At 43.6% G+C, this 24,494-nt stretch overlaps 1 protein-coding gene across 1 annotated transcript; it reads right to left on the reverse strand.

Annotated features, from left to right (window-relative positions):
• Positions 1–22,933: 22,933 nt before the first annotated feature.
• Positions 22,934–24,192, reverse strand: LOC123065562 (uncharacterized). The gene is made up of 2 exons (XM_044488818.1): positions 24,079–24,192; positions 22,934–23,981 (listed from the first exon to the last, which is right to left on the reverse strand). The coding sequence occupies exons 1-2, from the start codon at positions 24,166–24,168 to the stop codon at positions 23,145–23,147; spliced, it is 927 nt and encodes a 308-aa protein (XP_044344753.1). The 5' UTR covers positions 24,169–24,192; the 3' UTR covers positions 22,934–23,144.
• Between the last annotated feature and the right edge of the window lie 302 nt (positions 24,193–24,494).

Below are 24,494 nucleotides of genomic sequence, written 5' to 3' on the forward strand. Positions count from 1 at the left end.
GGCCGCCGCCATGGATGCAGGGCACCTCGAGGGAGAGTGAAGCTACCAGATCCTCGCCGCCACCATCCTTGGCAGCCGCGCGGCACACCAGAGACACCTCTGGTGGTGACGAGGGGGAGAGACAGTGGAGGGGAAGCCGCCGGCGGCGGCTAGGGTTTGCCGCCCGAGTCGCCCCAGGTGGAGCGACACAGGGGCGAGTCGGTTTCCCAAGTAAACTTACCAATGAACGAAGACGAAAGAGGGGATGTCTTCCCGGGGCATCCCCAAGCTTAGGCTTTTGGCTATCCTTGAATATCTTGGGGTGCCATGGGCATCCCCAATCTTAGGCTCTTGCCACTCCTTATTCCATAGTCCATAAAAGCTTTACCCAAAACTTGAAAACTTCACAACACAAAACTCAACAGGAAATCTTATAAGCTCCGTTAGTGAAAGAAAACAAAACCACCACATAAGGTACTGTAATGAACTCATTATTTATTTATTTTGGTGTTAAACCTACTGTATTCCAACTTCTCTATGGTTTATAAACTATTTTACTAGCCATAGATGCATCAAAATAAGCAAACAACACATGAAAAATAGAATCTGTCAAAAACAGAACAGTCTGTAGCAATCTATAAGTAACTCAAACTTCTGGAACTATAAAACTCCAATCAAAATAGGAAGTCCTGGAAAATTTGTCTATTGATCAACAGAAAAAAAATCAGCACAAACTCACGTTTCTGTGATTTAACAAAACTAATTTCGTGCATGCAAAGTTTCTATTTTTCAGAAGAATCAAATCAACTATCATCATAGGTTATTCTATAGGTTCTACTTGTCACAAACACTAATTAAAAGATAAGAACACATCTAAACAGGAGGTAGATGCAAGATTTATTACTAAACAGGAACAAAAACAAAAAACACAAAGAAAATTGGGTTGCCTCCCAACTAGCGCTATCGTTTAACGACCCTAGCTGGCATAAAAGCGAAGATAGATCTAAGTAGTGCCATCTTTGACACTCAATTCCTCAATAGAGCACTTATAATCTTTACGGGTTTCTCCCTTTTTAGCAATGATTAAACCTTTAGGAAAAAATTCAAAAAATTCGTTCGTAGCAAAAGGTTCCTTAACGATAGAGAGGCAATTGGGGTGAACACTTATGGATTTGAGACCCGCGTCTCCTTTACTAGAAGATTCCCCCTTATTTTTAGGAATATAAATAGTTTTGGTAGGCATTTTTGGAGTGCTTTTCATGGAAGAAAATGCGGAACCTAAATTGGTAATGATATCCTCAAGTTTACCAATTCTTTCAGAATCTAGATCTATTTTTTCATTAACTATAGGTTCTTTCTCTTTAAGATTTATCAACGTAAGTCCAACCCTAGATCCATATTGGGTAATGTGATTATGGATCTCTTTATCCAAATTTTCAATCAATTCAAAAGTGGACATTTTATTTTCAATAATATCAAGCCGTTGCATCACATGTTCTAAAGTTAAAACCGTTCCATTAACCAAAAGAGGTGGTGGGCCAAACAAATCTAACATAGCATTATAAGCATCAAACGTATGGCTACTCAAGAAATCCCCTCCGGCAACAGTATCAAGAACACATCTATTCCAAGGAGTAATGCCTACATAAAAATTGCGAAGAAGAACGGAAGTAGAAAGCTTCCTAGTAGATTTATTTTGAGCATTGCAAATTCTATGCCAAGCATCTTTTAAATTTTCTCCCTCCCTTTGCTTAAAATTAAGAATTTCATGTTCGGGAGTGATAACGAGGATAGGAGGACAAGCCATAACGACAGGGTAACCGATCTAACACGCGAGCAAACAAAAAAAGGCAAGCGAAAGAGAGAGAGGAAGTGATTGGGAAAGAGAGGGCGAATAAAACGGCAAGGGTGAAGTGGGGGAGAGGAAAACGAGAGGCAAATGGCAAATAATGTAAATGCGAGGTAGATGAGTTTGTGATGGGTACTTGGTATGTCTTGACTTTAGCGAAGACCTCCCCGACAACGGCGCGAGAAATCCTTCTTGTTACGTCTTGAGCTTGCGTTGGTTTTCCTTAAAGAGGAAAGGGTGATGCAGCAATAGTAGCGTAAGTATTTCCCTCAGTTTTTGAGAACCAAGGTATCAATCCAGTAGGAGGCTCCTCAAAAGTCCCACGCACCTACACAAACAAAAAAAGAACTCGCAACCAACGCAATAAAGGGGTTGTCAATCCCTTCACGGCCACTTGCGAAAGTGAGATCTAATAGAGATAGTATGATAAGATAAATATATTTTTGGTATTTTATAATATAGATGCAAAAAGTAAAGATGCAAATAAAAGTAGATTGGAAGCAAATATGATAAGAGATAGACCCGGGGGCCATAGGTTTCACTAGTGGCTTCTCTCAAGATAGCATAAGTATTACGGTGGGTGAACAAATTACTGTCGAGCAATTGATAGAAAAGTGAATAATTATGAGCATATCTAGGCATGATCATGTATATAGGCATCACGTCTCCAACAAGTAGACCGACTCCTGCCTGCATCTACTACTATTACTCCACACATCGACCAACTCCTGCCTGCATCTAGAGTATTAAGTTCATAAGAACAGAGTAATGCCTTAAGCAAGATGACATGATGTAGAGGGATAAATTCATGCAATGTGATATAAACCCCATCTTTTTATCCTCGATGGCAACAATACAATACGTGCCTTGCATCCCCTGCTGTCACTGGGTAAGGACACCGCAAGATTGAACCCAAAGCTAAGCACTTCTCCCATGGCAAGAAAGATCAATCTAGTAGGCCAAACCAAACTGATAATTCGAAGAGACTTGCAAAGATAACTCAATCATACATAAAATAATTTAGAGGAGATTCAAATATTTCTCATAGATAAACTTGTTCATAAACCCACAATTCATCGGATTTCAACTAACACACCGCAAAAAGAGTTTACATCGAATAGATCTCCACAAGAGAGGGGGAGAACATTGTATTGAGATCCAAAAAGAGAGAAGAAGCCATCTAACTAATAACTATGGACTCGAAGGTCTGTGGTAAACTACTCACAACTCATCAGAGGGGCAAGGATGTTGATGTAGAAGCCCTCCATGGTCGATTCCCCCTCCGGCAGAGCGCCAGCAAAGGCTCCAAGATGGGATCTCGCGGATACAGAAGCTTACGGTGGTGGAAATTGTGTTTCGTTGGCTCCCTAGATGTTTTTGGGGTATGTAGGCTTATATAGGAGGAAGATGTATGTCGGTGGCCGCCCGAGGGGCCCACGAGACAGGGGGCGCGCCCTATAGGGGAGCGCCCTACCCTCTCGTGGCCGCCTCGGCTGCTTCTTGACTTGCACTCCAAGTCCTCTGGATCACGTTCGTTCCAAAAATCACACTCCCGAAGGTTTCATTCCGTTTGGACTCCGTTTGATATTCCTTTTCTTCGAAATACTGAAATAGGCAAAAAAACAGCAATACGGGCTGGGCCTCCGATTAGTAGGTTAGTCCCAAAAATGATATAAATGTGTAAAATAAAGCCCATAATCATCCAAAAGGGGTAATATAATAGCATGGAACAATTAAAAATTATAGATACGTTGGAGACGTATCACGCCTCGCCCGGAGAGCAGCACCAACATCGAGGATTAGGTATCGCACGCCGTCCTTGCTGTTGCCTCTCGCCGTGTGTGCGCTCTTTCCCTGTGGGCGCGTCGTGTGCGCGCCGCGCACGTCGACTGATGTTCTTTCCTTCGGCGCAGCTGCTACGCATGTTCGCCATGTTCCGCGATGACAACAGCGACGCAGAGTTCAAGTACCTCCACGTCTTCAAGCGGATCGACAAGTGCGAGCGGCCGTCCGACGCACCCTCGCCAAAGCCAAAGAGACATACAAGCCGGACGGCGCTGACCGCGGGCGCGGCCGACGGGCGCCCAGACGGCAACAAAGGTGCCAAGAAGGCGAAATACACCGAATCGGCTGCCACGCGCATGCAAGAGTCCATCGAACACTGCCTCGCCGATGCCAAGACCAGGGCCGCCCGGCGAGAAGAGAAAACTGAGGCGAGGTGGGCTGTTTTGATGACGAACAGCGCCGTCAAACTCGACTTGCTCCGGACCAACACCGCTGCGAAACTCAAAGCTCAAGACGCCAAGAAGAGGAACAACGACCTCGCCTTCTTGATGGGCGGCGCTGACATGCTCCAGGGCGGCGATGAGAAGCTCAAGGCATGGTTCTTGGCGGAGCGCGGCCTCATCCTGAACCAGATACCGGCGATTCCGATGCCGCCGCCCAGCCCGGCGGCTGATGATGATGCCTCCGTGACGTCCAGCCCCACCGATGATGCCTCCACCGTGCCCAGCAGCACAGAAGCCGCGCCGACCAGCCCGGAAGCCCCGCCGACTCCTCCCAGCCCGCGTACGCCGACGAAGACGCCGCCGGAGGTTGATCTCGACGTTTGATGTATTCATTCCCCGTCCTTCCTTTTTTGTATGCCGAACTACTGCGTGTCCTTTTATTTGATCGCCGAACTGTGGCACCGAATCGACGAACTATTGCGATGATCGCCGGTTTGTTGTTTCTTTGAGCGGGAACGATGGAGTTCGAATATGGGGTGCCCTGGGGGCAGCACCTGGGGCGTGGCTGGGGAGAAACGAACCCCATGGGCCGATCTAGCGCCGGCTCGCCCCCAGGCCGCTCTTTTTCGGCGCCCTGGGGGGCCGAACGGCTGGAGATGCTCTTAGGCCTCTAAACGCTACGGCGGACACCCCTCATTGGAGTAGCTGACCTCGTGGTAGTTGGTGGCGGGGAAAATCGGTGCAATCTTCTCGTCCTCCGGGTCCTTCGCCATGAACGTTTGATCCCGCTCAGTGTCATGGATGTGCAACTCTTGACGGTTCATCGCCAGCACGCGCTTGGCTTCGATCGACTTAAGGATTGCCACACTGTGCTTGGCCGCAACACCGACAACGTCTCCTCCCATTATGATGACAAGATCCATCATGGGCTCCACCTACTCCTCCATGAGCCCCATGGGGTTACCCTCCTCCTCCTCTAAGTTCAGTTTTGAACAGCTTGGAGGTGGGCATAGTGGGGGCCACCTGTAGGCACTTGGCGAGCGCTGCAATTCCGGTGCTGCGCTTCAAGGTGAGTTGCTTGTACCATGTGACCAGCTCCTGCACCATAGCAACAGCGGATGGTGGATGAGGAACTAGGGGGTCCCTGGGCTCTTGCCGACGGCCGCATAGATGGGTGTGAAAATGGGTGCGGCCATGATTTGTGGGGGGGTGTCGCTGACTCACTTTTAATAGCCGAGCTAGGTTCCTTGGACGGTGCCACAGTGGTCGTTCCATGAATCCTGGTAGGCACACCGGTGAGCTTCAATGTGGACGGTGAAAACGACATCAAGGGGGTAGCACAAGTAGGGATGCAAGCAGGCGCCCCGCATAGTCCCGCATAAATAAAGGATTAGTTCAAATTGAACTAAATCTGAGAGGGGTGTTCATAACTAACTGAAACCTATCTTGCCTACGAAGCGGGGCGGATCGGGCGCCGCCCTGCACCCCTAAGCACAAGGGTGTCAGAGTCCAACGTGATGGACTTCTGTACTCCCCCCACTATGCCCCTTAATTTGAGGCTGCACTAGGGGTTTCGAGACATCTATCCATGTTCGTCCCAATATAATGGTTGGCGTTGGAGGCCTAAGAGCATCTCTAGCAAATTCACCAACTTTTGGGTCGCCAAAAAATACGGAGGCTGGTATGAGCGATGACAAAGTCAAAATCGCTAATAATTAACTAGCATAGACTCCCTTGAAGTATCACCCACCTATCATTAGGTCATTGCTTTGTCCCCACTAAACCCTGAGATAGACAAAGCACACATTTTATTTATTTAGACCAAGCACACATTTCATTCGTTGAGAGCAAGCACACATTTTATTCATTAAATGGTCGGATACTTAGTCGTACCACGAATTTTGATTCATATAAAAATTCAGTGGCTAAATTAGTTGCCTTGAATTAAACTAATTTTAGTTAATAGCTAACCTAGAACTAAAGTACCTTCGACTAGGACGACGACAGCGGGATTTGTCGGTGTTGAACATACCGGCGCTAGATAGGTAGTGGAATGCAGTGTTGGACGCCGCATTTTGGCAAAAACGGGCATAGGCGGCCTCATCCCACGCCCTCCATTCATCATCGTCGATGGCGTTAGCGTCAAGGGTGGGTGCGTGGTCCCAAATCCACGGTTGTTGTCCCGAGTCCATTCACTGACCAACATCAAAGGCACGGGCGAAGCCGGCATTAAACAACCAAGGCATCACACGCCATTGATGAGTGAAAGTGGTGGACCGTAAGGCGCCGAATAGGAGGATTATTAGGGCAAGAAAGGAGGTTGCCGACCTTTTAGCAGCTGGCGGCCGAAACTATCATGGTTGGGGGGGGGATTATGGTTGGAATGGGTGCCATTAAGGGGTGGTTGGGAAGGTAGCCAACGATGAGCGCCCTTTAATAGGTGCATTTCCCAATAAGAAACATGTCCGCGCCATTCACACGAGCTTGAAAGTGAGAGCATGGGAGGAAGAATGGGTTGAAAGTTCCCTCCCTCGTGAGCGGTTGCGTTTGGTGCCCGCTCGGTGTCAGCATCTCCTAGCCTTCAAAAATAGATGCTCATGAGCTCAATTTCGAGCGGCCTCTAAAAAATATATAAGCTGAGACCAGTATGTCGACCCTGCTAGTCCACTCATTACAACATAACCGTCATACATATGGTTATTATAGTGATCGGGCCAATATGGTCCATTCGCTAGAGTTGCTCTAAAAGTATCTAAACTGCCTAGTACCGAACATTTGATGGCGGAATAAGGGTACGCGTTTGCGATGCCCTAATGACTCACCAATGTGTTAGTATGATAGGTACCACGCAGCAACTTTAACCCAATACAAGGAAACTTCATAGATCATTGGGTGGCAAATTTTCGGGCAAACTTTTTCTGGGCGAAACATACACATAGAAGATTTAGTATTGATGATATCGTTGATACGAATGCAACAGTGAAAATGAATTGTGAATGATCAATGGTTTGACCTACATAACTGTTTTCATCCGGATATCATCTTTCAATCTGCTGATGTTATAACTCTTTTGTTTCTTTTCTCGGGTGATCTAGCAGTTATGTTTCTAATTTCATTTCATGTGCATCTAGCACTTACTTTTTGCATGGAACTATCAAGTGCTTTTATGTGCATGCAGACGGAATATGTATTATTGTGTCATGCTGGAGACTAGGATCAACTCCAACACGGGTCACCAAACAGACAAATAGACGACATCAAATGTCCGCTGACAGCAGGCGGGCCACCTGCCATCCAACGTGGACACCAAATTTCATGCACAATCATGGGTGAAATTTACTCCGAGGGGTTCGGAGACCGTGGACGGCTGCCCCAAGATCCGGAGGAGCGCGCCAGGAACTACTTGAAGGCGTCGGACTTGCTCGCCATGGTGGCCGATGGTGGAGGTGTGCGGATTTGGGAGATGAGAAGAGAGATGGCGCTGTGGTAGTGTAGGGCTTGCGTCCGCGATAGGCCGGCTTAAATAACCAGGGCAGGAGGATCGGCATTATTTCAATGCGGGCAGTGGGCAGAGTACGCTTCCCGGTCGCAGTCCCGGTGAGAATCCTGCTCCAATCAGCCGGCATGAATTCAGATAGGTGGTCGTCATCCGGTCACGTCCACCCATCATGAACGTGTGGCAAAGGGTTCTAGAGCCGGCATGGGAGGGGGTTTATGGGTGGGTCCACATTGTCGGAGTCCGATGATACGTCTCCAACGTATCTATTTTCCAAACACTTTTGCCCTTGTTTTGGACTCTAATTTGCATGATTTGAATGAAACTAACCCGGATTGATGCTGTTTTCAGCAGAACTACCATGGAGTTGTTTATTATGCAGAAAACAAAAGTTCTCGGAATGACCTGAAAATCCACGGAGATAACTTTTGGAAAATATAAAAAATACTGGTGAAAGAATCAAGGCCAGGGGGCCCACACCCTGTCCACGAGGGTGGGGGCGCGCCCCCTCCCCCTGGGCGCACCCCCTGTCTTGTGGGCCCCTTGATGCTTCACCGACCTCAACTCCAACTCTACATATTCTGTTTTGCGGAGAAAAAATGAGAGAAAAAGTTTCATCACATTTTACGATACGGAGCCGCCACCAAGCCCTAATCTCTCTCGGGAGGGCTGATCTGGAGTCCGTTCGGGGCTCCGGAGAGGGGGATTCGTCACTATCGTCATCATCAACCATCCTCCATCACCAATTTCATGATGCTCACCGCCATGTGTGAGTAATTTCATCGTAGGCTTGCTGGACGGTGGTGTGTTGGATGAGATTTACCAAGTAATCAAGTTAGTTTTGTTAGGGTTTGATCCCTAGTATCCACTATGTTCAGAGATTGATGTTGCTATGACTTTGCTATGCTTAATGCTTGTCACTAGGGCCCGAGTGCCATGATTTCAGATCTGAATCTATTATGTTTTCATGAATATATGTGAGTTCTTGATCCTATCTTGCAAGTCTATAGTCATCTATTATGTGTTATGATCCGACAACCCCGAAGTGACAATAATCGGGATACTTCTCGGTGATGACCGTAATTTGAGGAGTTCATGTATTCACTATGTGTTAATGCTTTGGTCCGGTACTCTATTAAAAGGAGGCTTTAATATCCCTTAGTTTCCACTAGGACCCCGCTGCCACGAGAGGGTAGGACAAAAGATGTCATGCAAGTTCTTTTCCATAAGCACGTATGACTATATTCGGAATACATGCCTACATTACATTGATGAACTGGAGCTAGTTTTGTGTCAACCTATGTTATAGCTATTACATGAGGAATCGCATCTGACATAATTATCCATCACTGATCCAATGCCTACGAGCTTTTCACATATTGTGCTTCGCTTATTTACTTTTCCATTGCTACTGTTATAATCATTACAAAACTGCTATTGTTACTTTTGCCACTATTACCATTACTATCATACTACTTTGCTACTAAATACTTTGCTGCAGATACTAAGTTATCCAGGTGTGGTTGAATTGACAACTCAACTGCTAATACTTGAGAATATTCTTTGGCTCCCCTTGTGTCGAATCAATAAATTTGGGTTGAATACTCTACCCTCGAAAGCTATTGCGATCCCCTATACTTGTGGGTTATCAAGATTAATTTCTGGCGCCGTTGCTGGCGAGCATAGCTCTATTCTTTGAGTCACTTGGGATTTATATCTGCTGATCACTATGAGGAACTTCAAAGATGAAAGAACTAAGATTTTTCCCTCAACTAGGAGGGGAGGTAAGGAACTGCCATCTAGCTCTGCACTAGATTCTCCTTCTGTTTTGTGTAAGCTTGCGACACCTAAACCTGCTACTGCTATGAATTCTGATATGTCGCATGTTATTGATGATGCCACTTCTGCTATGCATGATACTTATGATGAAACTGCTTCTATGCGTGATACTACTGTGCCATTGGGTGAATTTCTTGATGAACAAGTTGATAGGGTTAGAGAGAATGAAATTATTGATGATAGTGATGATGAGGGTTCTTCCCCTAATTATGAATTGCCTGTTGTTCCTGAGGGTTATGTTATGGATGAAGAAGCTGCTAGAGCTATTTTTGCTTGCAATGACAGATATGATCTTAAGAAGTTATTAGCTAAATGGAAGCAGCAATCTCTTAATGCTAGAATGAAACCTGACCCCGCTTTTGCTACTTCACCTATATGTGTTACTGATAAGGATTATAAATTCTCTGTTGATCCTGAGATTATTACTTCAGTCGAATCTGATCCTTTTTATGGTAATGAATCTGAAACTGTTGTCGCACATCTTACCAAGTTAAATGATATAGCCACCCTGTTCACTAATGATGAGAAATCCCGCTATTATTATATCCTTAAGATATTTTTGTTCGCATTCAAGGGTGATGCTAAAACTGGGTTTAATTCTCTTGATCCTTGTTGTGTGTGTAGTCTCCAGGATATGATTTATTACTTCTCTGCTAAATATTTCCCTACTCATAAGAAACAAGCTGCCTTGCGGGAAATATATAATTTTGTGCAAGTCGAAGAAGAGAGTCTCCCACAAGCTTGGGGGAGGCTTCTCCGGTTACTTAATGCTTTGCCTGATCATCCTCTTAAGAAAAATGAAATAGTTGATATCTTTTATAATGGACTAACTGATGCTTCCAAGGACTACTTGGATAGTTGTGTTGGTTGTGTTTTCAGGGAAAGAACAGTCGACCAAGCTGAATTGTTATTGAATAATATGTTAACTAATGAAAATAATTGGACTCTTGAGGAAATTCCTTAGCCAATTGAGCCAACTCTTGAGCCTATTCCTAAAGCAACTCTGAAGAAGATGGGGGTTCTATTTCTCAGTCCTGAAGATATGCAAGAGGCAAAGAAATCAATGAAAGAAAAAGGTATTAAAACTGAAGATGTTAAGAATTTACCTCCTATTGAAGAAATACATGGTCTTAATATACCGCATGTTGAAGAAACACATTGTCTTGATAACCCGACACAGGTAGTAAAGGTAAATTCTCTCTATAGATATGATAAAGTTGAAATCCCGTCTACTAAATTTCATAGCCCATGCTTAGATGAATTTGATGACTTTATGGCTAGACAAGAAGGTAGAGAATTAAAGAATAATGCCTTCAAGATAGGACGCTTGAGTGATTATATGGCTAGAGTTAAAGGTGAACTTAAAATCATTAGCAAATATGCTTCTTTGGTTACCACTCAAGCTGAGCAAGTACTTAAAGCTCAAAGTGATTTGCTCGATGAATTAAATAATAAACATGACTTTGTTGTTAGAGTGGTTGCTAGAACTGGTAGAATGACTCACGAACCTTTGTATCCTGAAGGCCACCCTAAGAGAATCGAGCAAGATTCTCAGAGAAATAATTTAGAGGCACCTAGTTCTTCTAAAAAGAAGAAAAAGAAAAATGATAGGACTTTGCATGCTTCTAGTGAACTTGTTACACACACACCTGAGAATCCCAATGATATTTCTATTTCTGATGCTAAAACACAATCAGGTGATGAACATGAACCTAGTGATAATGTTAATGATAATGTTCATGTTGATGCTCAACCTAGCAATAATAATGATGTAGAGATTGAACCTGTTGTTGATCTTGATAACCCACAATCAAAGAATCAACGTTATGATAAGAGAGATTTTGTTGCTAGGAATCACGGTAGAGAGAGAGAACCATGGGTTCAGAAACCCATGCCATTTCCTCCTAAACCATCCAAGACAAAGGATGATGAGGATTTTGAGCGTTTTGCTGAAATGATTAGACCTATCTTCTTACGTATGCGCTTAACTTTTATGCTTAAATTAAATCCTTATGCTATGTACATGAAGGATATCATTACAAATAAAAGAAAGATGCCGGAAGCTGAAATGTCCACCATGCTTGCTAATTATACTTTTAAAGGTGGAATACCAAAGAAACTTGGAGATCCAGGGGTACCAACTATACCATGCTCCATTAAAAGAAACTATGTTAAAACTGCTTTATGTGATCTTGGAGCCGGAGTTAGTGTTATGCCTCTCTCTTTATATCGTAGACTTGAATTGAATAAGTTGACACCTACTGAAATATCTTTGCAAATTGCCGATAAATCAACTTCTATACATGTCGGTATTTGTGAAGATGTGCCTGTTGTGGTTGCAAATGTCACTATCTTAACGGACTTTGTTATTCTTGATATTCCTGAGGACGATAGTATTTGATTATCCTTGGTAGACCCTTTTTGAATACTGCAGGGGTTGTTATTGATTGCAACAAAGGCAATGTCACTTTTCATGTTAATGGTAATGAGCATACGGTACACTTTCCGAAGAAACAACCTCAAGTTCGTAGCATCAATTCTATTGGAAAAGTTCCAACTATCATTATTGGAGGTTTTGAATTTCCTCTTCCTACTATCAAAAAAATATATGATATTCTTATTGTCAGGGATGTGCATATCCCCGTTGAGGTAACCTAGTGTTATTTGAAATTTCTCCGGTTCCGTGTTATTCAGAATGAGTTTGTTAACAAGACTTGATCAACCTTGTTAGTGGATTCGTTTTGATGATCATGAGATGGATGAAACTAGAAGGCACAACCTTCTGTACCCTCTTTTTACTTTCTGTTATTTAGAATAAATAAAGCAAAAATAGTATTATATGTCTGTTTTCTGAATTATCCGTGCAATAAAAAATATCTCGAGAATAAAAGTGCTCCAAATGCCCTGCAAATTTAGTATGTTTTTTATGGAATATTTGAGAATTTTAGGCACTGAGAACACTGCAGGGAGGGCAAGCACCTGGCCACGAGGGTGGAGGGCGCGCCCACACCCCCTAGGCTCGCCCCACTATCTCGTGGGCCCACGGTGGCCCTCCTCCACTTATTCCTGCACCCACACACTCCATCTTCCAAAAAATCCCCATCCAACTCAAGCACGAGTTCTAGCTCATTTTGCTGCGATTTTCGATCTCCTTGCTCAAAGCTCCATTCACAAAACTGCTTTGGGAGATTGTTGCTTGGTATGTGACTCCTCCATTGGTCCAATTAGTTTTTGTTCTAGTGCTTTATTCATTGCAAATTTTTGCTTCATAGGTGACCCTGTTCTTGAGCTTGCATGTCAAATTTATGAGGTCCCAAGTAATTCTAATGCATGATATAGGCTCTAGGCACTTGTGGGAGTAGTTGCTACCAATCTTGTTTAGTTTGATTCACTTTTATTTTGAACTTACTAAAAATTTCAGAAATTTTCAAAAAATGATAAGGAGATTTTTGAGGGGCTCTTCTAGCCAAGGCTCCAAGGATAAACAAGCTAAAGAGAAGGAAAAGGCCAAGTATAATCTTCCTCGCGTAGCGGAAGTACGGCCTTGTGATAATTTCTTGAGAGAAGCCAGGATTTATGAAGACTTTTATTCTTTGGTTGAAAATGCGGGCCCCACCGACTTCCTCCATGACCGGATCGATCAGTATCTCTTAGTCACCAATACTTTCATGCAAAACTTTTATTATTACCCTAATAATTCACCTCCTTCAGTATTATTTCATTTATATGATGAGTTCAAGGAAATGTCATTACGTAATTTTTGCGCGGTATGTAGAATGCCCTTTGAGGGCAGCTTAGATGAGCCACATCGTAAAGATGTGGATGGTTTTGTCAACACTATCACTGTAGGGGATCCGAAGAAGGTTTCTGATGTGAGGATCACTAGCATACATTTTCCTGTTTTACGCTACTTTGCCATATTTGCTAGTCGATGTTTAATTGGTTGTGGAAACAGTGGAAACTTCGGTGTTCCTGATATTATTATTTTGTTCCATGCTTTGTTTGGTGATAATAGCTTTAGTATGGGTGCCGTTATTGCTAAACGGCTAAGCCTAAACCGTACAAAAGGCCCCATCTTTGGAGGTATCTATGCTGCACGCCTTGCTAAACATTTTGAGATACCTATTAGGCACTATGAGAAAGAGGAGACAAAGTTGCATCTTTCCCTTTTAGATTACAGGAGCATGGTAGCGCATGAGTTTATTGTTGACAACAAAGACAAGATGCTCCTGTATAACCTGAGATTTAATAAGAAACACAATGAGGTTATTACCCTGCCTGCACCTTTGTTGTTTGATTTGACTGCAGATAATTACCTTGTCTTGCCGGAAGCGGTGTACCCTCATCGAGGCCAGACATCCGCTCCAGAGCCTGAGCCGAAACCTCCACTGGACCCTTATCGTCCATCATCTTATCAGTGGGATCCAGAGGAGATCGCTAGCCAGTGGTATCCTGATGACGCTCCTCAGTACACCGGGGAGAGTAGCCGCGGTCCTCGGCAATAGACCAACTTAGGCCAAAAGCCTAAGCTTGGGGGAGTACGTATTTCTCACCGACTTTACATTCATGTCCACACACTACTCTAGTTGTCGGTGCTCATACTCTTTCATTGTATTATCCATGCTAGTTTAATTTCTTTTTCTAGCTTTCTTCTTGTGTGTTTGCTAAACCTTAAGAAAAACCAAAAAAATAGTTAGTTTAATTTCCATACTTGTAGTAGTAGTTAAAATGAAAACCCAAAAAGATTTCATGTTCTTCTTTTGCTTGTTGGGAGCTTTCCCGTGTAAATAGTTTTATTTCTTTTCTTTCTTTTGGGGGTCAAGAGTAGAAGACCATATTGAAAATGTTTAATGGCTCTCATATGCATGATTGTTGGTTTAACTTAGAGCCCATATTACTTTGTCTTCTCTCTTTAATTGAATGCTTGCAGATTCCAGCTTAGTCCAATGCACGTGCACTATTATTAGTATACACACCATTCGGTCGTGCAAGTGAAAGGCAATAATGATGATACATGATGGACTGATTGAGATGAGAGAAGCTGGTATGCACTCGACCTCTTTTGTTTTTGTAAATATGATGAGTTCATCGTTCCTGATTAAGCATGTTCGCAACGACATTTAGAGATTATAGTTGCTTATGCCATGCTTAATTAGCTGGGAGCTTATAATGGTTTACCTTGCGTGCCAACATGCTATTAAAATGATTATGATGTGGTATGATGGGATGGTATCCTCCTTTGAATGAATTGAGTGACTCGACTTGGCACATGTTCACGCATGTAGTTGAAACAAATCAACATAGCCTTCACGATATTTATGTTCACGGTGGATTATATCCTACTCATGCTTGTACTTGGTGTAAATTAATTTTAATGCATGTTCATGACTGTTGTCGCTCTCTCAGTTGGTCGCTTCCCAGTCTTTTGCTAGCCTTCACCTGTACTAAGCGGGTCTAATGCTTGTGCATCCAACTCCATAAACCCCAAAGTTATTCCATATGAGTCCACCATACCTTCCTATATGCGGTATATACCTGCCGTTCCAAGTAAATTTGTATGTGCCAAACTCCAAACCTTCAAATGAAATTCTGTTTTGTATACTCGAGCAGCTCATGTTTCAACTAGGGTTGTCTGTATATTCCATGCTAGGTGGGTTATTCTCAAAAGGAGTGGACTCCGCTCCTCATTCACGAGAAAATGGCTGGTAACTGGGATGCCAGTCCCATGATCAAAAGGATCAAAGCAAATCAAAATAACTAAACAAAACTCCCCCAGGGCTGTTGCTAGTTGGAGGCACTCGTTGTTTCGAGCAAGCCATGGATTGATGCTTGTTGATGGTGGGGGAGTATAAACTTTTACCATTCTGTTTGGAACCGCCTATAATGTATGTAGCATGGAAGATATCGCCATCTCATAGTTGTTGCATTGACAGTGAAAGTATGCCGCTCAAAATGTTACTGATCTCTATTTTAAAATCGAGCTCTAGCACCTCTACAAATCCATGCTTCCCTCTGCGAAGGGACTATCTATTTACTTTTATGTTGAGTCATCACCTTCTTATTAAAAAGCACCCGCTGGAGAGCACACTGTCATTTGCATGTATTACTATTAGTTTATATTGGGTATGACTTTACTGGATCTCTTTTACCATGAATTACAATGTTTAGTCAGTCCTTGATCTTTAAAGGTGCTCTGCATTTATGTTTTGCGGTCTCAGAAAGGGCTAGCGAGATACCATCTTGTTATATCATATTATGATTGTTTTGAGAAAGTATTGTCATCCGAGTTTTATTATTATTGCTCGCTAGCTGATTATGTCATTGATATGAGTAAACATGAGACCTAACTGTTATTGTGAGTATGGTTAGTTCATAATCTTTGCTGAAAACTTGAATGCTGGCTTTACATATTTACAACAAAAAGAGCAAACAGAGTTTGTAAAAGTTTTTCTTTATCACTTTCAGTTTATCAACTGAATTGCTTGAGGACAAGCAAAGGTTTAAGCTTGGGGGAGTTAATACGTCTCAAACGTATCTACTTTTCCAAACACTTTTGCCCTTGTTTTGTACTCTAACTTGCATGATTTGAATGAAACTAACCCGGATTGACGCTGTTTTCAGCAGAACTGCCATGGTGTTGTTTATTGTGCAGAAAACAAAATTTCTCGGAATGACCTGAAAATCCACGGAGATAACTTTTGGAAAATATAAAAAATACTGGCAAAAGAATCAAGGCCAGGGGGCCCACACCCTGTCCACGAGGGTGGGGGCGCGCCCCCTCCCCCTCCCCCTGGGCGCGCCCCCTGTCTCGTGGGCCCCCTAATGCTCCACCGACCTCAACTCCAACTCTATATATTCCGTTTCACGGAGAAAAGAATGAGAGAAAAAGTTTCATTGTGTTTTACGATACGGAGCCGCCGCCAAGCCCTAATCTCTCTCGGGAGGGCTGATCTTCGTCGCCGTCGTCATCATCAACCATCCTCCATCACCAATTTCATGATGCTCACCGCCATGTGTGAGTAATTCCATCGTAGGCTTGTTGGACGGTGATGGGTTGGATGAGATTTACCATGTAATCAAATTAGTTTTGTTAGGGTTTGATCCCTAGTATCCACTATGTTCTGAGATTGATGTTGCCATGACATTGCTATGCTTAATGCTTGTCACTAGGGCCCGAGTGCCATGATTTCAGATCTGAACCTATTATGTTTTCATAAATATATGTGAGTTCTTGATCTTGTCTTGCAAGTCTATACTCACCTATTATGTGTTATGATCCGACAACCCCGAAGTGACAATAATCGGGATACTTCTCGATGATGACCGTAGTTTGAGGAGTTCATGTATTCACTATGTGTTAATGCTTTAGTTCGGTACTCTATTAAAAGGAGGCCTTAATATCCCTTAGTTTCCACTAGGACCCCGCTGCCACGGGAGGGTAGGACAAAAGATGTCATGCAAATTCTTTTCCATAAGCATGTATGACTATATTTGGAATACATGCCTACATTACATCGATGAACTGGAGCTAGTTCTGTCTAACCCTATGTTATAGCTATTAAATGAGGAATCGCATCCGACATAATTATCCATCACTGATCCAATGCCTATGAGCTTTTCACATATTGTGCTTCGCTTATTTACTTTTCCGTTGCTACTGTTACAATCATTACAAAACTGCTATCGTTACTTTTGCCACTGTTACCATTACTATCATACTACTTTGATACTAAATAATTTGCTGCAGATACTAAGTTATCCAGGTGTGGTTGAATTGACAACTCAACTGCTAATACTTGAGAATATTCTTTGGCTCCCCTTGTGTCGAATCAATAAATTTGGGTTGAATACTCTACCCTCGAAAGTTGTTGCGATCCACTGTACTTGTGGGTTATCATCCGACATGATGAATGTCTGTATTCCTGGAAACCTCTTTCAGTTTGATGCCGGTTTGTTGAATGTCAAACATTTGGACCGGCCGAACAAATTTGGCAGGGATTCCGGACGTTAGGATCGGCCCGAAAAATTTGGCAACCACTGCTGGATGGCCGGAAGTGTCCGAACCGCGTTGGAGTTGCCTAGAAGAGTGAATGGTATCTCCTTATAATTTCCGTTTTGCTAATTGGTCAATGATTCATCTATGACCGGCAAAGGAAGTCTATGACCTCTGAACCGTAATATAAAGGGTTTAGAGAATGCAATTATGCATCATATAACCAGACATGGATAGGCAGCATATATCTTTTTTGGTTGAAAAGGAGGCTTACCTCCGGCCTCTTCATCAATCAACGCATGCATCCATATTATTAAAATCAAAACAAGGTCTTAAGTTCCACGGAGACTCAAAATCTGAGCAAGAAAGATAAACAAATCTGTAAAACGCCAAACCTGGCAAGAAAAGGCCACATCCGGTTATAAAAAAACAAGCTACAATGCCTACACACCTAGCCTATTATTAGCTCGCCATCCAAATCGGATGAAGATAGCCCGTGCTACCGTCTCCCATTGGCTGCATCCAATAACCATAAGCTCCCTATAGTCCCCATGAGTGAGTAACGACCACATATGGATCCAGGCTGTAGCTCTGTAGATAACCTGCAAACAAATAATGAACTTTGTCCCATTAAAAATCATATCTTTTGGAGTGTTCCATATAGACCATAATACTGCACATATGCCTATCCGAATATGTTTAGCTGTGTGTATATCTACTTCATTAAGCCACGTCCCAAATAACGTGTTTATACTCATTGGAGGATTAACGTTAAAAGCTATATGAATGGATCGCCATAACAATTTTGCAAGTGGACATTCGAGAAAGAGGTGTTTAATTGTCTCATTTTGATCACAAAAACAACATCTAGGCTAACTGACCCAATTCCTTTTCATCAGATTATCTTTGGTCAAAATGACTCCTTTGTGGACAAACCACATAATGATCTTGATGCAGAGTGGAACTTTAATCTTCCATATGTGCAAAGACCTAGACAAAGCCCCGGAATCAATTAAGTCCATATACATGGATTTGACAGAGAATACTCCATTCGTGGTTAACTTCCAACTAATTGTATCCGCGTGATCTGAAAGTTGAACATCCATCAACCTACGTACCAGGTATAACCAAGCATTCCAACGTTCCCCTACAAGAGATCTCCTAAATTGGATATTAAGTGGTACTGAGTTTAATATTGTGGCGACATAAACTTCCGTATGTTGCACAATATTATATAGAGTATTGTAAGGCCAAGGGCGTCTCCCCTAACCAAGTGTCCTCCCAGAACCTAGTAGACGTACCACTACCAATTAGGAACTTCACCCACTAGAAGAAAGTTATTTTTGTCTTCATTAACCCTTTCCAAAAGGGTAAGTCTGTTGGTCTTGCATTCACCTAGGCCAAAGTCTTAGTATGTAGGTATTTATTCCGCAAGATTTGTACCCACATGCCTTCGGTCTCCGTCGATAATCTAAACCATTTGCTAAGCAAACATCTATTCATTACCTCCAAATTCTCTATCCCTAACCTGCCCTGGTCTTTGGGTCTACACATAATATCCTATCTAGCCAGTCTATATTTCTTCTTGGCCTCGTCGCTTTGTCAGAAGAAACGGGATCTCTAAAAGTCCAATCTTTTCTGTACCCCTACCAGTACTTCAAACAAAGATAAGAGGATCATTAGCAAACTCGTCAAAACCGAGTTAATCAACACCAGCCTTCCTCCGTAAGACAAGAGCTTGCCCTTCTAGCAGCTCAATTTTTTTTCAAATCTATCTTCTACACATTTCCATTCTTTGTTCGTTAACCGTCTATGCTGAATTGGGAACCCTAGATAACTAAAAGGTAGGGATCCCATTTCACAACTGAATAAGCTTCTGCAATTATCATGTTCTTCTTTAGCTCTCCCAAAGCAGAACAATTCACTTTTATTGAAATTGATTTTGAGCCCGGACAGTTGCTCGAAAAGGCATAAAATAAGTTTCATATTCCTAGCTTTTGCAAGATCGTGTTCCATGAAATAATAGTATCATCCGCGTTTTGTAAGACGGAGACACCACCCTCAACAAGATGGGGAACGAGACCTCCTTCTTGGCTACTCTCTTTAGCCCGACTAATATGTACTGCCAACATGTCAGCTATGATATTAAACAACACAGGAGACGTGGAGTCTCCCTGTCTTAGTCCCTTACGAATCTGGAAATAATGACCGGTGTCATCATTGACCTTTATCCCGACACTGCCTTTCTGTATGAATGAATCCACTTGAGACCTCTAGGTATCATTGAATCCCTTCATACGTAAGGCTTGCTGTAGGAAGGACCATTTGACCTTATCATACGCTTTTTCAAAATCCACTCTGAAGACAACCCCATCGAGTTTCTTCGAATGGATTTTGTGCAACGTTTCATGTAGGACTACCAACCCTTCTAGGATTTGTCGTCCTGGCATGAAAGTAGTTTGAGGGGGTTGCACAACCGAATTTGCAACCTGCGTCAACCTATTCGTGCCAACCTTTGTAATGAGCTTAAAGCTTACATTGAGAAGACATATTGGTCTAAATTGCTCAACGCGAACGGCTTCCACCTTCTTTGGCAACAACATTATTGTTCCAAAACTGAGGTGGAACAAATTTAGGTGGCCTTTAAATAAATCATGGAACATAGGCATGAGATCACTCTTTATGATATGCCAACATCTTTGATAGAATTCGGCCGGGAACCCGGCTGGCCCGGATGCTTTATTATGTTTCATTTGTGTTATGGCATCGAACACCTCTTTCTCAGTGAACAGGGCAGACAACACCTTAATCTCTTCTAAGTTGAGTTGTGGTATGTCCCCGGTCACACTCTCATCAAGAGAGACAAAACTTTCTTCGGGTGCTCCAAAAAGTTTCTTGTAATATTCAAAAATGTATAGTTTTAGATTCTCTTGTCCTACAGTTGTACCCTCATTTTGTTCTAGTTGCATTATCTTTTTTTTCATATGCTTCCCATTAGCAATCATGTGAAAGAATTATGTATTATCATCCCCTTGGATGATTTTAGACACTTTTGCTCTAAGCTCCCATTTCATCTCCTCTTCTCTCATGACGGTTTGCAACTTCTTCTCGGCCTCATTCTTAATATCTCTCTCAGAAGAATTAAGAAGGATCAATTCTGCTTTCACATCAAGTTCATTAATAATTCTTATCAATCTTTCCTTTTCCACTTTATATAAACCACTTTGGTGTTTGGCCCAGCCTCTCAAAAATTGGCGCAGATGTCTAATTTGTTTTGTGATCTCTCCACACTAGAAGACCCTCCCATGTCTCTGGCCCATTCAGTCATAATGAGCTCCATGAGTCCTTCCCTCTGAAACCATCCCAGTTCGAAAGAGAAAGTATTTTTGTTTCCCACATGGGTCACTTTCCCAGAATCAACCAATAGTGGGGTGTGGTCAGATGGCCCTCTGTAAGGCCTGAACCGTAACCAGTGGATATTTTTGTTCCCACTCAACACTAGAGAGAACCCTGTCCAATTTCTCGTAAGTAGGAACATGCAAAGAATTGGCCCATGTGAATTGCCTACCAGTGAGGTCAGTCTCCCTCAAATCAAGGCTTTCAATTATCATATTAAACATGAATGACCACCTTCCATCGAAGTTGTCATTATTTTTTTCCTCTTGTCTTCTAATGATATTAAAATCCCCCCCAACCAAAATGGACAACCTTTCATCCCCACAGATTCGAACTAGATCCGCGAGGAATCATAGTTGTTGGAATTCCACCCACAGGATCGATCACATCAAGTGCGTCGAACACGCAAACGCAAAACTTTTGCCAAATGCACATGTCGTGCCTTTCTTTTCCGTCTTTATATTTTCTATTTTTCTTACACAGGTGTTACAATCATGACGCTACCCTGGTCACGTATATATATAGGTGTGCAACACCACCGACCCAAGACACCATGTCCTACACGGACAAGACTTCCTAGTATGACTTGGACACGTAAACAACACCAGCTGAACAGGAACGCATTGACTGATTCCTAAACTGGACACTTTCCAATTCCTGTACTACTTGACTCACACGTACTAACCTAGTACTAATCTAATCGCGTTAACCTAACAATCTCTTCCTAATCTTGAATTGTCATCTTTCTCGTGCTTCTCCAATTTTGGCTCCTTGATGATTCACCACTTGTCGACTCATCCGCTCGCACCACGACAAGTCAAATTGACGGCCTTGATTGCTACCAACAATCTCTTCTTTAATTTTGACTTGGCAAATTTACGAACCACCTCAAATATGCCTTGGACTACCCAGCCTCGCTAGTAACCTATGGAATGCACCACCCGATGGACTTCACCATCCACCCTAGCAAGATACATGCCGACTCCTTGTGGATCACACCACCCTGTGCACTACACCATGCACTCCAGCCTCATGTAGAGACATGGCCTCATTGAAGAGATTCACCTTCACTGGTTTACCGCCCCCACATACATGAACTTGATCTTCTCGTCGAGACATATAGACGACTTGGGTGTGCTTCATCTTCAACGCCTCCTCACAGAGACGAGCACTTGGACATGATGATGACCGACCAACCGACCGACCGTGCTAACCCGCACGACTTCTTGACTCTAACTCCCGGATGACGATCTTGACGACTTCCGGCACCGCACCTCGGCATCACTGCTCCCGTCAACGATCATCTTCCACCGCCTTGCCGACGACAGCCCTCTGTCTCCCTCCTTGTCGCTCCACTGAACGACGATCGCCAGATCCTCCTCGCCACCGCATCACCCAGAGACTATATCGCCCGCTCTTCCTCGTCGCTGCAACACCACCAGCAACTTCATCGCCCGCATCGAGGCGCTAGTAGATTGCCACCCCGGGGCAAGCGCGGCTTCAAATCAACCTTGCTTTGATACCAATTGTTGGCGATAATCCCGACTGCCGCTAGTCGCCGAAGTACTATCTCGACAAACTTTACTGGCCGATGCTTTTGGCCACGGCAGCATGCACCCACGAGTACAGGAGGCAACACACATGTCTTGGAACTAAGCAGGCAAGCACGCAGCTGGATTGATTTTCAAGCGAGCTAGCTTCAACGTAGTAGCACGTATCTACCAATCAGCCGGCGACTTGATCCTTTTCTCTCTCGCCGAAACAGACGCGAACACAGTACGTGGACACGCCGAGATGATAGATCTTCCCAACAACCATGAAGCCATAGAGCTCAAGTGGAAATTTAAGGTCAAGAAAGATGTTGAAGGGTGCATGAAGCACAAAGTGAGGTTTGTAGCCAAAGAGTATGTGCAAGAGAAAGGTGTAGACTTCGAAGAATTGTTCATTCCCATTGTAAAGATGGAGTCGGTGAGATTACTCATCGCTCTCGCGGCTCAGGAATCATGAAAAGTCACATGGATGTAAAATCCGCTTTCGCGGCTCTCCAGTACAGTAATGATTGAAAAAGCAATAAAGAAAAACAGGGTCGAGCAAATCATAATCCCAGTTCGCTCAATAGAGCAACTAAATTAATAGTAGAGCAGAGTAGCAACTGGTTCAGAGTACTAGACTCACAAGAGAGCAACTTAGCGTTACCAAATCCACTAGCAGACTTATATAAGAAGTTCACTGCAAGCAGTAAAATACTACTCTCTGTTTCAAAATAAATGACCCAATCATCTATTTTGGAACGGAGAGAGTATAATAGAAGAACTTGGTCGGAGTCGATAAGTCACGCTGGCTGGTTTGGTGTCGTTTCGAGAATCACTCCACATCTGGAGCAGCGCCGTGAACGTCTTGACCAGCACCGGCTTGAGCAGCGCCTTGGGCACCATCAGCAGCGCCAGCGCCTTGAGCTGGGACTTGAGCAGCGCCAGGGCCTTGAGCTGGAGCTTGAGCCGCTCCTTTAGCAGGGACACCATCATCAGCGCCAGCGCCTTGAGCTGGGGCTTGAGCAGCGCCTTGAGCTGGGCCTTGAGCTGCACCAATGCGGCGGTTAATCCCTCCAACGACTTGAGGGGCCATGGTACCGTACTGGAGAATCAGGGCTTGGAGTCCTGGTCCGGGGCCAGCCCGAGCAGGTGGCAGAGGCTGCAGCGGAGCTTCAGCTGGTGGCACGACAATGCCATTCATCTCGTCGAGCAGCATAGTGAGATGCACGACTTGGATTTGCAGGTCTATCAACTCTTCACGTCGATTGACAAGCTGGTTATGGAGTTGCTGCAGCGCCGTCTCGGATGCGACCAGTCGTGCTTCACGTGCAATCAGCCCTTGCCGAGTCTGATCAAGGTCCCTCCGGTTAGTGAGGAGCGAAGCGGTCTGGTCTTCCAGCGTCTTCTGCGTACCATCAAGCTCGGTGCTCAGCACTCTCAGATCGTTGTCCTTCTGGGTGAGTGTGGTCTCGAGAGTGTGAAGGTTATGTTGGAGAGTCTGAAGGTTATGTTGGAGAGTCTGAAGAACAACTTCGCGAGCGTTCAGGTTCTGGTGCTGCTGTCGTAGCGACTCGGGAGGACCAGGCTGACGATGTGGAGTCCTCAGAACATCACACAATCTCACCACAAACTGAAAAGCCGATGCAAACATCCTGGCCTCGCACAAACTCTGTTCAAAAGAATAGGCTCTTATATCAAATTAACGCAGACAGAAGTTGTTGGCACACCAACACAACTCATCATGAAGACAGCTCATAGTAAATTACCAGGAGCAAATGGGCTGAAGCTGTATCTTCTTCCCTAAGCTCATTATACTCCATCCAATTCACGGCCACACCCAGAATAGATGTCATCATTTTGATAAAAATCACTAGGCGCCTTGACGAAACCCTCCTGATGAACCTACAATTCAACAGGAAAATAAATAAGTTTCTTGCAACCGCCTAATGCATATGCACCCAAACATGCATACCCAGGAAATCAAATGCCAGAAGTAGGAAACTTAGGGTACACAAAGACTGCGCAGCAATAACACAATATTAGACCTTGTAAAATAATTTGATCTTAACATAGTTACCATATAATTTATTCCAAGTATGAAAATTACTAGTTGAAAAAGAAAAGTAGTCTAAATGGATTCATTTATTTTTCCCTTATATACCAAAGATACACGCAACATTTG

The sequence above is a fragment of the Triticum aestivum genome, chromosome 3B, assembly GCF_018294505.1.
Source record: "Triticum aestivum cultivar Chinese Spring chromosome 3B, IWGSC CS RefSeq v2.1, whole genome shotgun sequence".
Classification (NCBI taxonomy): domain Eukaryota; kingdom Viridiplantae; phylum Streptophyta; class Magnoliopsida; order Poales; family Poaceae; genus Triticum; species Triticum aestivum.